At 44.3% G+C, this 16,036-nt stretch overlaps 1 protein-coding gene across 4 annotated transcripts in view; it reads right to left on the bottom strand.

The window, feature by feature from the left end:
- Positions 1-16,036, bottom strand: part of IFT122 (intraflagellar transport 122) — a 78,735-nt gene that overhangs the window by 41,100 nt on the left and 21,599 nt on the right. For 2 of the 4 annotated variants that reach the window (XM_072598413.1, XM_072598412.1), the window contains exons 4-13: positions 13,005-13,083; positions 12,349-12,425; positions 10,704-10,770; positions 8,878-9,024; positions 7,452-7,628; positions 5,645-5,720; positions 3,833-4,024; positions 3,491-3,629; positions 2,354-2,556; positions 1,445-1,582 (exon numbers count right to left, since the gene is read on the bottom strand). In XM_072598413.1, coding sequence (XP_072454514.1) covers positions 1,445-1,582; positions 2,354-2,556; positions 3,491-3,629; positions 3,833-4,024; positions 5,645-5,720; positions 7,452-7,628; positions 8,878-9,024; positions 10,704-10,770; positions 12,349-12,425; positions 13,005-13,083 — 1,295 coding nt within the window. The remainder of the gene's footprint in view (positions 1-1,444; positions 1,583-2,353; positions 2,557-3,490; positions 3,630-3,832; positions 4,025-5,644; positions 5,721-7,451; positions 7,629-8,877; positions 9,025-10,703; positions 10,771-12,348; positions 12,426-13,004; positions 13,084-16,036) is intronic. The other 2 variants (XM_072598415.1, XM_072598414.1) reach the window with 1 other exon arrangement.

Here is a 16,036-nt window from a genome sequence, read left to right on the forward strand (position 1 = left end):
AAAAATGTTTTTAAAAAAAAAAAAAAGAAGAAGAAACTGATTTTAGCTAACTCCCAAATTCTAATGACTGTATTCCAGGCCTGAGTCATGTTTAGTTCCTCACCTGATCATAGCTTCTCAATGCAGTAATTCTGAATTAGAAAATTCAATCACCTATATCATTTTTTACAGGGATTATAATCATTCTCTTGGCCCATCTCATTTGCAAATAACAAAGCTAACACGCTGGATAAAAGAGTCAGGATCTGAAAAGATCCTGACAGACTAGAGCATTGGGCTGAATCTAATAAGACAAATTCACTACAGGGAAATGCAAAGTCTCCCTCTTCTCGGGTACAGGGCACAGCACAGTCAGACCACAATTGGTCTGAAAGAGCTGAAGGCCCCCGTTCAGGTCTGTGACCCACAATGCAAGGATGCTGACAAGCCAGTGAGTGTCAAAAGAGGGCAAGCGGAGGGACAAGGCTCCTGAGTCTATGTCATGTAAATACCAGCTGAAGTACCAGGGATTTTTAGCCTAGAGAAGACTCAAGGGAGATAGAAAAGCCGTGTTCCAGTATTTCCAGTATTTTGTTTGGCCCCAGAGGCAGGACCAGAAACAATGTCAAAGAGGAATGTCAAAAAAGCCAATTCAGACTTTGTGAGGAAAGGGGATTGATTGGGGCAGTTATGGCAAAGATTCCTTTCAGGTTCAGCTTAGACTAGATGAGCACTGAAGGGCATCTAAACTCTGTGACTGGCATGATTCCTAAAGGTGTAACTAGGTCATCATCTCCCAGAAACAAGCAAAAACCCCCTTTCAACTTTGGTTTTTGCTCCTGGAGGGAGGATGAAGGCTCAGCTCTATGGAGGAGCAGAGACCACAAAGCCAGAATTCTGTTGTCAAACAATATCGATCATTAAGGCCAAGTGAGCTGTGCTGGAGTTACGTCAATCATTTTTCAAGCATATGAACTATGCTACAAGCCTTTTGTTGCAAGCTATGGGTATGATCTAAGACTCTAACTAAGATCCATTCATTTCACTCATATGAATGTGACCTAAGTCACAGTTTCTCTCTCTCTGTCTCTCCCAGTCTCCCTCCCCACTCCAAGGCATTAATAAAGTTCCCATTTCTGGGTGACCTTCAGTAACCTAATCCATTTTTGACTAATCCAGCTCAGTGGTTGCAATGACAATCCCCCTGGTGTGCGAACATGCCAAGAATTTGAGGCATGCTTTTCCACTGGGTTGATGACTAGGAAATGCTCTCCCTCAGGCTCCTTGGGGCACAAAGCCACACTCTGGGTTTCCTTCCACCATGCCCTTGGAAAAGATGGAAGCTTTTAGCACTTACTGAAATCTGCATTGGTGTCAAGGCTATTTCTGAGTCATGTGAACCAGTGTACAGATTACCAGGCACATGGAAGCCCTCACCACACAAACTCAAGTAGCAAACACTCACCTGACCATTCTTCAAGCCAACCAGAAGGCCTTCTCTTCCAGGTGGGCCTCCAATCACCTTGATGTAACGAATAAGGGCCTCCATCTGCCACTCCCTCTCTTTTACACCTCCAAAAGACAAGCACTGCAGCCTTTTCTCCTGCAAACCAAACATCATACACAGGCTCATTTAATAAAGCAGACACTGCTGGTCCTACACAAGGAAGTCATGCTATGACCAGAGGCATCCCTAAGTCTCCTGCAAAGCTCTGGATTTCAAAAAAATATTGAAACAGAAATATCTCATTCTACAGTAATAATTTCTGACTTATGCAAGACTTTCTCTATTTTATTCCAAGTGAACCTGAACCCAGCTCTACTGTTAGGAGTTAAGGTATTCCTCCTTCCAAAGCATCCTCAAATGTCACTTAATATTGGTCAATGGCTGTGAGTCATGACCATTCCCTAGGAAGCAAGAAGGCCTTCTCTTGATTGAGAACTCTTTCCTTGAATACCTAATGGGCATTTATTAAGCTCTAATTATCATTTTTAGGCTATATACACACATACACACACACACACACACAAATCCACATGAATAAACAAATTAACCTTAATTTCCTGTGTTACTCATTCATATTCTGACAGTCATAGGTCAAATCCCATTAAAACAAAATTCTCCATATTACAAAAAGATCATCAGGTCCCAACCACCATCTTGCTTATTTCAAACAGTATCTGATGTGACAAAAATCCAATATAATGAAAAGCATCCAAAGATTCTCTGGAAATTGAAAAGTTTAAACCAATAGTACCCATTTTAAAGCCCTGAGCTAACAACCAGACCCTTGGGAGAAACCTAGAAAAGACACAGGGATCAAAAATATGTTTTTCAACATGCATGCATACACACACACACAAAGCTCCAGACCTGGCAGAGGATGATGTGATCCGAGCACACCACCAGTAGGTTACACTCAAATTTCTTGACAATCTTTTCCTTAACTCGATAATGCATGTCTGAGGAGTCATCTGAGTATAATTCATAGATTAAGATCCTTTCCGGCAGCTGGATAGCCAGCCGGTTCTTGTAGATGGCGATTTTCTTCACAAGCTCTTTGCACTTGATCCGAACTGCCAAGAAAGAAAAAAGGAGTCTGATGTCAGTTTCTTTCTCTCTGAGGCTGGAAGTAATGCAGAAGGCAGGGAAATCTCTCTGCCTTCATGTCACAGGCCATGACAATGGGGCTTTCAGGCTGGTTAGCTATGGTAAGTTATTAGTGGCACAGACAATAAGAGATTGACCACTGTATGCTGGGCAGTCAAAGGAAGTGGAGGCTGCCTGAGGGGCCATAGCAGACTCCCATAGTTCTGTAGCTCCAAACACCTTTGTTTCTAGGTATGACTGATGAATTGTAGCCTACAAAGAGATACACTCTTAGAGCTTCAAGATAACTCCAGAACTCTTAGACTAGAGAGGACATTATGGTACGCAAAGAGCTTGGCTCTTATTGGATCGTCACCTCCTTGTAAAGTCAGCAGCCCAGTCATGGCCATCTCCATTGGGTAGGTGAAGAGACTGGAGCTCACAGGTGGGAAATGACTTACCATGAGTCACAAGACCAGAAAGTGGCAAAACTGGATCTCAAACTCTGGCCTAGCAGGTATCCTCTCCACTGAGGGGGTATGGACTACACCTGTTGGTCTACATAAGCCAAAACATCCAAGTGTAAGTCTACTCAGCACTTTGGGATCAGTTTTAAATCCCTCATGTCTGTACCCACAGCAGCCCCAAAGACAACTCACTGTATCTGGACAGCCCCTAACAAAATCAGGAGTACGGAAATACTCTTGAAATCCTGAAGGAGAGTGACCTCTAGTGGAAAGGGTGCATGACCGCAGGCTGCCCCAATAAATGGGCCATCAGCACCATCCCTTCCACGTTTCCAATGAAGAGGTATGAGCACTAAATGTCAAGCCTCCTGATCTGACTCCAGTTTTCTCCAGCAAATGTCCCTTCTCGGGGTGTATCATTCTACATGTATTTTATCCACATGGTTTCTCCTACCTTTCTGCTCTGTGATCAGGTGCTGGACAATCACATCAGTCATGCTGTCCCTGTAGGCATAACGATCCTTATAGAGACCATGAACTGTGCTAAAAATAAGCTGATAGAAGGAAATTGTTCCATCCTGGCAGCCAATCACCTAGAAAGAAGGAAGGATGAGAATTCTAAGATCCTATAAGTCAAAGGTCTGTTCTACTATTCTCTACGGAGAGTCTTCAAGTATTATCTATTATAATCCCTTGGTTGCATTAACATAGATGGAAGCAAATATATACATATTTGCTCTCACTGTTCAACATCCACTTGAGGGAGGAGTCCTAGAGAACAAATTTCTCTTCTTACCACATAATTGGAATCCGGTTTAACTTTACATGTCCACACCCAGGAGTTCTGATCCCCTATGGTCCCAAGACGCACTCCATCTTTGGTGAAGAGGGAGACTTGTTTGTCTGAACCTCCAAGCAAAATATATTCTCCTTTGGTAAAATAGCTGATGCAGCAAGGGTCAAAGTTCAGTGATCTATCCTTCCCAACCTAAAGGGAGAAAAAACGCAGGCAAAAAAAAAAGACCATTTCTTAATTCACAATCTCAATGTGATATGTCAACAAAAGGAAAAACAAATTTACATAGTATTTAAAGGTTTATTAAAGCACTTCCATTAAAAAGGAATGCAGGTAGCACAAGCACTGTTGTTCTCACTTCACAAATAAGGAAACTGAGGTAAAGGGATATGTCCCCATCACACAGAGAGTAAGGATCAAAGCCAGGACTTTGGGGTTTAAGTCCTACTGATTCCAAGTCTAGCTCATTTTCCAATGCATCATTCCCAAGGGCATTAAGTATTTGTTGAAGGACCTTCTCCTTAAAATACTCATTTCTCCTTTCCAGGTATCTAAATTCTAAATTCCTTCAAGGCCTAACCTAAATCCTCCTCATCCATGAGGTGTTCCCTAATCCATTCAGTAAAAAATGATTTCTCAGACGTGCAGGTCTGACTCCCCCACCCCCAATAGCCAGCCAGCTCATTCCCGTGGCTCCCTAGCATCCCCAAGATCAAACACAGAACTCTTCTTTGGCTTCTCAGATTGACCCCCTCCGACCTCTCTGATCTTTATTCCTCACCACAGCCTATGACCCTGGCTCACTGGCGCATTTGCCTTTCCTCGTGCCCAGCACTCCATGGAGGCCCCCCAGTCCATGCCCGCATGCTGGCTGCTCCCTAAGCCTGAAATGCCCTCCCTCCTCACCTCTGCCTCTTGGCTTCCCTACTCTCCCTACTGCAGGAGGCATTACTCAGTGCCTTCAAGTTACTGATGTCTTTGCTTGGAGAGCATCCTCCATTTATTTGTGTAGATCTCGTACAGAACATTTTGTGCATGTTGTCTCCTCACCCATTAGAACTTGGGCTGCCTTTCTTCGGATCCTGATGCTGAGGTCAGTGCCTGCTCCATAGCAAATGCTTAATAAATGCTTGTGGACTGACTGACCTCCCCTTTCCTCTGAATATCCACAGTACTTACAATTCATAGCACTTCTGGAGCAATCACATACTCCTCATGTTATGACTTAAATATTTCACATGTGTATGCCTTCTCTCTCCAACCATACTGTAAATTCCTCAAGGAGAGGGGCTATTTCTCCCTTCCTCCATGTCTAGCACATTGCTTTGCACTCCAAAAAATACCTCTTTGGTGGATTCAGGAAAACTAGCACTTGTGAAAATGAGACCAAGGACTTAAAAGGAAGGCATGGCATGAATAGGAGACTGGCTCCCGAGTTTAGAAATACTTTCTGACCACCACCACCTCCCCTTATTCCCTCAGTCAGACATAAAAAATGAAAACTCAAGAATCAAGAAGAGACAAGAAAACCACGCCAAATGACAAGGACTGGGAGAAGGAAGGCTTCCAGCAGCCCAGGAGTCATGGGAAGGAAAGGTGCTCACAAAGGAGTTGGCCTGACTTGTCACATGCTACCAGGCCCTGCACAATGCTCTGAAATCACTAAGCACCACACCAGCATCTGATGAAAGAAGAACCACATTGGTGAATGTTCAGCCAGAGTTACAACTCCAGAAGCAAACAACTCAGAGGGAGAGAAGGTGCCACCAATCTGAGGAGAACAGCTATATCTCCAATGGACCCAGTACCTACCTGCTTGCCACTCAGCTGGTAGAAGGAAAGTTTCTGCCCCCAGTCAGCTACAGCCAGGATGTCATTATGTTCATCTCTAATCAACAAAAGACAAACAGGGTCATGTAGGGCAATGGCCTATTGACACATTTATTCCTAGGGGATTCAGAAACACCAGGAAGGAGAAGATACAATTCCTGACTGCAAGGGGTCAAACACTGCACAACTGTACAGGTGCCAAAAGGCTGCTGCTGTTTAGCACAACACATTAATGTGGTAAAGATGAGGCAAGGTTAATGCTCCCCCTGGAAACCATTGTTTAATTGAATATTCTTTACCCTGGGCTCCCTTTGTAGGATCCCATCACAGTTGGAGACAGGGAAACCTAGGGATAAAAGGGCACAACCAAGGATTTTCTCGGGCAACACAGTTTATGAAATGCAGGATTTCAAAGTACCACAGATCTAGTATCTTTATTTTTGAAAGACCTGGGACCTTTATTTTTCTCCTAAAATTCAGTAACACTTTGGGGAAGGTAGTCTGCAAACAAGGAAAGGTGGGAAAATCTAGTCCATCTACAGAAGTTATCCCAATTTTCCCTATATGATTTTCTTACTGCATTCTAACCACAGATAAAATTATCACTAGCTAGAGCCAATAAAAGGTGTAATATTATTTCAGAAATCGAACCCCATCATGGACAAATTAATAAAAGTCATGTTATACTTTCAGGAAAAAATCATTTGCAGTAGGTAAGCCCAAACATAAGTATCCCCTTAAGAATGCCTAGAGTAACCCTTGGATAACTGAGACCATTTCTGAATGGGAAGGAGAAAGCACTGGCCTAAAAGACCAGAGGTCCACAAGTACAACAGACGACAAAAGTATAACAGTATCAGTGGAGGAGATAGCAGTCCTTAGAAAGTTAGAAGGCTGCATCATGACTAGAAAAGTAGCACAGGCTGGGCTGTGGGCTACTCCAGATTCTCTCTGTTACCACCACTGGGAGCGTGCCTCTCCACTGGGCCTATAAACAAGCCCAAAGGCACACCTGGCCAGGTGGCAGCTACTAAAATTATGGGTGTGGTGCTGAGAAAGAAATAATCAGCCTATTTTACAGGGCTGGGTGTGCAATCCTAAACCTATTAGGTGATGACAAATATGCAAAGGACCAGGGAATGTTATCTTTGGTTCCTGCAGAGGAAAACTGATAGATGAGGAACATCCATGGTCTGCATGGGCAAAAGCCTGAATAGGACAGTGCCCAATGCCCTACAGACCATCTGCACATCAGGAGTGTACCCCTCACTAAATCAGGGCTTCCCAATAAATGCAGGGACTGTTACACAACCAAGCAGGCATGGTTCTCAGGATCATCCTGATTTATTTATTCTTTTTAGCCTACTCTTGTGAGACAGTAAGATGGTGAAGTCTATGAATGAAAGGATTTTCTGGGGGAATGTGGTTTATGGAATGCAGAATTTCAAACAATCAGAGCTAATGCTGAGATTTTTAAAAGACCTAGGACCTTTATTTTGAGAGATAACAAGATAGCTGTGAGGGTGTGTGTCTGTCTATGTCTGTGTCTATATGTGTGCGTCTGTGTCTCAGTGTGTGTGTGTCTCTGTGTGTGTCTGTGTGTGTGTATCTTATATGCACCACATTGGACCTCCTGGAAACAGAGGCACTTCCCTCACCACTAACCCTTTGGCCCCCTCCTCGTAAAGAGACTTGAAGACAGTTACATCTGCATCAGAGAGTTCTCCCACTGACGCCGGCATTCTCATTGTAGAAGGGCTAACTTTAGCTCTCCTCAGAACACACTCACGAGTTGTCGTCCCTGGGACTGTCCTCTTCTTCCTCAGGTTCCTCCTCCTCTGCCTCACTACCCTGACTACTGTACACGGCTGACTTCAAAGCAGAAGGGATTTCCTGAAAATATCTGTTGACAATGACCTCCTCAGCTTCCTCATTTTCTCTGTTCATCCAGAAACTCTCCCATCGGCTGCAGACAGTAATTGTTCATTCATAATCACATTAGCTAGAACTACACTAAAGCTATAAATTCAAAGTGTGTAACGGGGAGATAGAGCTATACCCAAGAAGAATGTGGGCATCAGGTACACTGAGTATCCTGTCTTTCATGAATTAAAAATGATAGGCTGAAGCCACAGAGTCATCTATGGCCACAAAATCAAACAGCAGGGTCTCTGAGATGCACCCCAGAGCCGGAGAGGGAAACATGACATACCAAATGGCTCAGGAGGCAACAGGAAGCTCTGGGCACACCAGGCAAAGGACTCCCACCAGCACCCATTTCAAAAAACCACTGAGCTGAAAACCAGCAAAGCAACGAACTGAGAAAAGTTGGGTGTCTTTCAGGTGACCTTCAAGAGGCCCTGTGGGACTTGGGGCCGACACGGTAATAATCTTTGCAAAAATCTCTATACAAAGAAACACAAAAGGCCCCATCATATTCACAACATCTTCCAAAGTGCACTTGGGGGAAGGAAAGCACCCACCCTGGATTTAGGTGTCCAATGCCCCACATCAGGAAAGGCTAATAAAAACTTCCCTGCACCCAGAGATTCTCAAGGAACCACTCGGTAAGGTTTCGTTGCTTTGAGGGCAGCTGCTTCTCAACAAAAGGCTGAAGAGCTGGATGAAGGCAGTGACTCTCTTTGTATCCCCAGGGCTTAGCAAAGCACCCAACACATAACAGGAGCTCAACAAATGCCTACTCACTGACTGGTTTGCTCTTGGGTGGTCAGAGTTTACTTCCTTATTACTACATGGGGACATGTTGGGGAAGACCACTGGAGGTGCTAACCTGCTGGGGGAGGAAAAAAGCCCCAAACATCTCTGCATTATTAAACTAGTCCCCAGGGGATACCTCAGAATACAATGGAATGAGCTAAAGAAAAGTAAAAAGGTAGGGAAATAACCCAATGATAATGGGAAAGGATTTATAAGATCTAGATTATAAAATCTAGATTTTCCAGGTTAGCCTGGAAAAATGGCTTAACCATTCATCTTGTTTGACCTTTGGCACCTACTCTAGATCCCCCAAAAAGAGAGTGAAAGCTCTGTCCATCCAGCCCATTTCAGAATTAAACCAACTGGTGAACCTAACGAGGGCTCTGTGGGAAGGGCCAAGGACCCTGGAAGGAGGCAACAAGGGCGAGCCTTTCTAAGAAATCTTCTCATAAAAGTCACTATTTTCCTGAAAAAGAGAGACGACCAGATACCAGTACCTGGAAGGGTTCCAGCAGATAGACCAGATTGGAGACAGAGCTCCTCCCGGCCGCTCGATCTTCACCTTCTCCTCGCCATTTTTATTCCGGATGCTGATGATGCCATTGAACATCCCCAGAGCAATGTACTGCCCATCGTTGGTCCAGCTGCTCCCAGACCCAGGAGTCAAACAGAAGACAACATGGGCTAAGAAGTGACAACCTGATATGACTCTCATGGAGCATCAGATGAGATTACAAAGGACTTGAGGACTCTCACTGCTCTAAAGGTCAACTCCGATTTCTCAAGGACTGAGAATGAGCCTGCTGGGCACCTCTGGGCAGAGAGCGGTAATGCAGGGAAAGATGAATGTTTCTGGACACAGCCAATGTGAGAATATGTTTTACTTGATTACGTATTTCTGTTTGGAGGGTGTTCTTTTTCTCCCAATGAGGTGGTAATGATCAGAGAGTGAGAGAGAACAGGGATACGATAGAAGGGAGAGAAAAAGAAAAAAGGATCACTGAGGCATCCTTTTAAAAATGCAGAGCAGAAAAGAGAAGAGCCAAAAAGAACAAATAAGGAAAGTATTGAAAGCTACAGGTTGAATTTACCATGTACTTCACAAGAAAAGCCAGCTCTAACAGAAACCTGCAGTTTCATGTACAACCCTCTTTTTCTGTTCTGTATTGAATAGACCATTTTATTTGATGTTTGTCAAGTCCAGAATAAAAGTAAAAAAAATAAATAAATCTAAGTAAAAAAAATTCTAATGGAATACTGTTGTGCTACAAGAAATGGTGAGCAGGCAGACTCCAGGAAAACCTGGAAAGATTTATATGAACTGATGCTGAGTGAAGTGAGCAGAACCAGGAGAATGTTGTACACAGTAACAGCCACAGTGCACAGCTACTGACTTTCAAAGACTTGGCTCTTCTCAGCAGTGCCAGGATCTAAGCCAGCTCCAAAAGACCCACGATGGAGATGCCATCCACATCCAAAGAAAGAACTTTGTAGTGTGAACACAGATGGAAGCAGAGCTGTTTAGTTTCTTCTTTCTCATGGTTCCCCTCATTGGTTCTAATTCTTTACAACACGACTAAGGTGAATGTATGTTTAATATGAACGTATATGTACAGCCTATATCAGATTGCATGCTGTCTTGGGGAGGAGGGAGAGAAAGGAGGAAGGGGGAGAAAACGAAAAATTCAAAAGCTGATGGAAGTAAATATTGAAAACTAAAAATAAATAAACAAAATTTTAAAAAGAAAAAAATTCTAGTTGGGTTTCAAGGTTATCTATTGCTAGTTCCAGGGTGTGAATAGAGAGGATCACATCTGATGTCCTTTTTGACTTCTCCAGTCAACAGTGAGACATTGAAAAGAAGACTGGGTGATCAGTGGTGCACTAAGACATTGAAAAGGGACCCTGGGACCCTCAGCTCTGGGTGATGCCTTCTCACAAGTCAGGGAGACTGTGATGCTGACAGCTTCAGGATCTCCAGTCACCCAACACTCAACAAGGCTTCTCTCTGGATCATAATTACTACCCAAAGGGAGTCTGGAGCTCTCACTCTGTCTTTGTCTCTCTTTCCCTCCCTCCCTCTCCCTTCCCCCCTCACTCTCTCTTTCTGTCTCTCTCTGTCTGTTTCTCTATGTCTCTCCCTCTTTCCATCTCTGACTCTGACTGCCTCTCCTCCCCCCACCTCCACCACCTTGGCAACGGAGGAACCAAACTCTCTCCTGTCTATCTTTCCATGGGGATGACAGAGAAAGCCCAGGGATGCCTGGCCTCCTGCCTTCCCCTCCACCCTTCCCCACCCCCACTCCCTTTCCTGGATGCTCACCTGCAGCAGGTAATTTTACTGCTTGATTTATGTTTAGAGACAGACTTCTGCTCAGGAGACCACAAACCTTGTGGGGAGGATGGGAGAAGGGGAAGATAAAAATAGAAAAATAAAGCTCAGCTTAATTTTGCTGAATGACAAACAACAACTACAGGAAAATCAACTGTGACATGAACTGGGGCCACAAAATTAACTGACTGTTGGTGCTCAGCAGATTTAAAGATCCATCAAAAGGAAACTCTTTGCTGGGAGGGCCCTTACAAGGTGGCGGGTCCCATCCTCTCTTTCTCAGAGGAGAAAACAGGAGGCATGACTGGGTCAGGCTGTCCAGGGCCCCACTATGCTCAAACACCATCAGGATCTCTGACTGGAGGAGACACATCGTGTTTTCAAAGTAATCAGACCCATTTCGTCAAACCTCAGACTTCTCTGTGGTTTCTCTATGCAATAAAGACCAACTTCAATGTTTCAAAGTAAATGATTTCTTGCTTTCCCACTCTGTACACAATCCAGGACAAATCAGTTTTCTCTTGCTCCTGAGCCTGCTCCTGTTGGCTGGTTTGTGTTCAGAAATAGAAATGAATTCTACTGCTAGCCTGAGTCAAGCAAAATCAGGAAGATAAATCTGGCACAAAAATACATTTCTATGCTGCAAACCCAAATCTTCAGAAAACTGCCTCTGTGCTGTCTACTCTTAGATTATACATGCTGTGGCTTCCCTTTTCTTAGCCTTCCTAACACCACCTCGACTTATAAAGTGACTTCAGTGAAGGCTTCTCATTTGGTTCCAACTACAACCCCATGAGGTCGGTCAGGTACAAGTGACCCTCTTTTCCAGAGAAGGAAACAGAAGGTTAGCTTGATTAAATGGTTTGCCCAGGGCCACTCTGAGACCCAGGTCTTCTGTCCTGGTCCCGTGAAGGCCACATGGTCCAAACTCAACACCTACCATAGATACTTTACTTTCACCTTGGACAAGTCACTTAACTTTTCTCAGCCTCAGTTTCCTCAGCTGTAAAACAAGGACAACAACAGCACCTACCTCCCAGGGCTCTTGTGAGGATCAGAGGGAGTAATATATGTCATGCACATTGCAAACCTTAAAGCACTAAGCAAATTATTGTCACTGTTAGTATACATTGATTTCATTGGAGAGAACTCATTAGGCGACTATGCTAAAAAGCAGATGCCTCCTGTGACTGAGATACAGCCAATGATCTGTGCCTTTTCTTTGCGCTCCATCAGCCCCTCTGGGCATCATACTGGTTAACTCTCCCTTCCTCAGGTCCTCCTGTGTTCCTATAAGAGCAACCCTCTCACAAGAATCTTTCCTATTAGAGGGGGGAAGAGGAAGAAAGGGAGAGGATTTGGAACTCAAATTTTTAAACAATGAATGTTCAAAATTGTTTTTACTTGTAATTGGGAAAAAACAAAATAGTACTAAACTTTTAAAAAAAATGAATCCTTCCTATTCTCAACACATTTTTAAAAGACCCTTTGTTCCACACTGTTTGGCTGTCTCAGAAATGATGTCATAGTGGAGAAGTAGCATTCAAATCCCCCATTCTTGGATTTGGTGGTTTTGAACCCACTCCTGATTCACCGTCGTACATTCGAGGACAGAACTTTGAGAAACCAAACCTACCAAAGTCACTGGAGGAACAAGATGCCAGCTGGTGGGTAACAGGGTTGTAGGAGACGCACTGTATGGAATCATTGTGTCTGAAAGAAAACACACACACACAGACACACCACATTTCAATGAGTTCCAACTGAAGAGTCCTCAAAGCAAGAAGGCCATCCTAGATCATACCCTCAAGCTCTTCTAAACCTGACCCACACAGATACAGCCTCAAAGTTAGATTCCCCCCGAGACTTCCTGGGGTTTGCACAAGTGTTTGCTGCCTGTGGTAGATGTGCAAACAGGATGAACATGTAGAAAGAGACTGCCTATCAAAGTCCAATTACAGGACAAGCACATGAATGACTCTGAAAACTGAGGATGTGTAACAGGGAGGCCATGCTGGGAGTGAATGGCATCTCAGCTCTCCAATTTCACTCTTTCACTTTGGACATTCATCCTCTCAGACTACAGGAATGTCATCCCACCTCCTAAACACACACACACACACACACACACACACACACACACACACACACACACACACACATACACACACACAGAAATTAACTTCAGGGATCTAACCTTTACAGTAAAAGAGTTCTGCATGAAAGATTTAAAGGTCTCTTGCTATGATCATTCAAAAAGGACATCAAATTAATGAAAAAAAGATTACGTACGTGTACTTCAGAATACCTTCCAGTTTTGCTGTCCAGATGATAACACTTTTGTCAGCTGATCCAGAAGCAAAACGCTTGCCTAAAATTTTTTCAAAAAGAAAACCTTCCAGGTTAATTCACATTTGTCTTAAACAACCATCTCAAAGTACTAAAATCAATTGAAAATCTGCACTCCTGAGCCAAAGGGTCAGAAAGGGATCCTTTTCCCTACCTGACAAATATAGAGACCACTAGAAAATGGTCTCCCTTTTGGGCGGGGACTCTGTAGGCAGCACTGATCACTATACTGCATCATCAACCACAACAAGCCACAGTGGACCCAAGCTGGAGCCATGGTGCTGCCGCCCTGGTCACCTCACCCTCCCCTTTCCTTGGACTCCCTGTTATGTAGAAGGCCCTCAGTCTCTCTCCTCCTTTGTACAACCTCCCTGTCCTACAGGCCCCAACACGAGGCCCACCTCCTTCAGCAGTCTTTCTCAATCACTTCCAGCTTACTGTGGTCTCACCTCCTGCTTGACTCAAGACATTTACTTTCTCTGCTCCTCAATTCAAGAGCAAACGTTTATGAAGTGGTTAGTATGTGCCACATCCAGGCCAGAGAGCTGAAAATGAATCCTTCCTGTTCTCAACACATTTTTAAAGGATCCTTTGTTCCACACTGTTTGACTGTCTCAGAAATGACATCATAGTGGAGAAGTAGCATCCAAACCCCCCATTCTTGAATTTGGTGGTTTTGGATTCACAGTGGTAAACTTCCTGCCTGCATGGAGCTTAGCCTCTCCTAGTGAGGACATCAGAAGTGCAGATCAGCAGAAGGCAGAATATGATGGTATGAATAAGAATGCTGAACAAAGTAATGGGCAAGTGTGTGGAAGGAGAGGATACGTACAGCTGGGAGATAGAAAAGCGAGGTCTGCAAACAGCTGCCTTCTTAATCTACCTGAAACAGAGTAGGTGTAAAGGCAATGAGCTTGATCAACATCGACATTCTCACTGTGACTAAAGGCACCAACACTAGACAAGGGAGCACGCAGGTACTCCCAAGAGAGGCAGGTGAGTAAAGCACCCAGCAGTCAGTTTCTTCAGGTAGGTAATGCTGTCTTGGTCCAGAAGAATGTGTCCAGCTTCTTGAGGGCAGTATCTGTTTAATTCTGTCTCTGGGGGCTCCCTACCTACTACACTGCCTGGCACCTGAAAGGTGCTTAATAAGGAGTTGTTGAATTTTGGTGAAAGGCCACAAGAAACACCATTTAATGGAATACATCATACTCTGCAATATTCAGGACCCCAGTAAAGATAACTGAAATCTATGCACCAACATTTATCACAAAGGATGATGAGACAGAGGTTATCTGTAAAGTGGACAGACTGCTGGACTTGGAGTGTTAAAATTCTCTCTCTGCCACTTACTAACTGTATGCCTCTGGCCAGCTCAGGGAACCTCTTTTGTGCCTCAGCTTCCCCATCTGTAAAATAAGACAAGAGGCTCCCTGTGGGCCTTCCCTAACAACTTTGGCTCTACCACCCTAGGACCCCTCTTACAGCCATCAAGCTGCCTGAAGATGACTGTGGGCAGGGGAGCGTTGGAGCAGGTACTGAGTCTCTCCAAGAATCATTCTGTGCATCCCTGCCTCAAAAACAGAAAAAGGATGGGTAGGTTCCAAAGTTGGATTCTTATTCAGTACAGCTTGGAATGGATGGCCTCTGAGGCACTTTAAAACTCAGACATTCTCTGGTTCTATGACTGGCATCTCCCTTGCCATCTTTTTCTTCAATACAATACAGAAGCTTAGGCTAATAGTTTAACAGCCAGACAGAAACTCACAGATCATTTGGTCCAACCTCTTTGTTTTTACAAATGGAGAAACTGAGGTCCACAGAGGTTAACAGATTTTCTAAGGTCACATGAGTGGAATTAAAAGAAAGTCCAGGTTTCACTCCCTGGCCTGGCCTCCAAATCCTGCTCTCTTTCCACTTCATGATGCCACCCACCCTTCCAGGTTGAACTTGAAAAAGTAAAAATATATAACAAGAGATCAGCTCTAGTGCTTTAACATGGTGTGAAGGGTCCCTGTGCTCTCAAGGACTATGTTGCAGACGACCAGTTGTGACGCTTCTAAACCACACTAGAAAGGGTTTGCAGGCACACTGAGCAAGAGAACCTGAGGACTTTCTGATCCAACTTTTGAGCTTTCCAAAGTTACATACAGAGAAGGACAACATCCACGCATTGGTCATCATGTGACCAACTTTTGACCACACCCACTCAAACACAATGGCCTTCGTCCTGTGCCTTCTCCTTGGCTTCTTCAGGAGCATTAACAGAATGGTGAGAAAGGAAGCAGACAGGGCTGAGAAGGTTACGGTTTCTAGACCGGCTACAGATGCTGATTTAACAATTACTACAACTGACAAGAGATTCACGTTTGACGATGAATAAATATACAAGCTTCTAGAGGAACTGAACATTTCAGTACAGCTTTTCTACTATAAATAAAGCCGGAATACACAAGCAAGCTGCGGTTAAGCAAAAGGACTGACCTCAGGTTCTCCTTGAAGAAGCAGATTAAGGAGCTGTGATAGCCGATGTAATTAAGCAAGTCCCCAAAGCCAACAAGAAACAATTATGGGGGACACTACAGCATCTCACTCTGATAATGAACAGGCATGTGTGAATCGACAGCTGTGTGCCCGGCACTGTGCACCAGGCGCTGCGCTACAGATGCAAGGACCAAAGGAGAACAGTACCTGCCCTCTAGAAGCTTACCTTCCAACTGGAGAAACAACATGCTCACTGTGGGCATGAAGTAACCTTGAATGGGGGAGGCCCAGGAGGATTCCAAGCAGGGAAAGAGAGAGGGCAGAGATGGAGGGGCACAATGCAGGATGAGTGTAAGCACCTCGGTAGGCCCTTCCCAATCCACCTCGCTGCCTGCATTCTCCCTCCAATCACCTTGTTCTCCAGAGAAGGTGTGCTCCTCAGTAAGAGGAAGCGCTGGTGTTTGTTTACATAGTGCTGACTGTGTGCCAGG

This window comes from Notamacropus eugenii, chromosome 3 (genome assembly GCF_028372415.1).
Source record: "Notamacropus eugenii isolate mMacEug1 chromosome 3, mMacEug1.pri_v2, whole genome shotgun sequence".
Lineage (NCBI taxonomy): Eukaryota > Metazoa > Chordata > Mammalia > Diprotodontia > Macropodidae > Notamacropus > Notamacropus eugenii.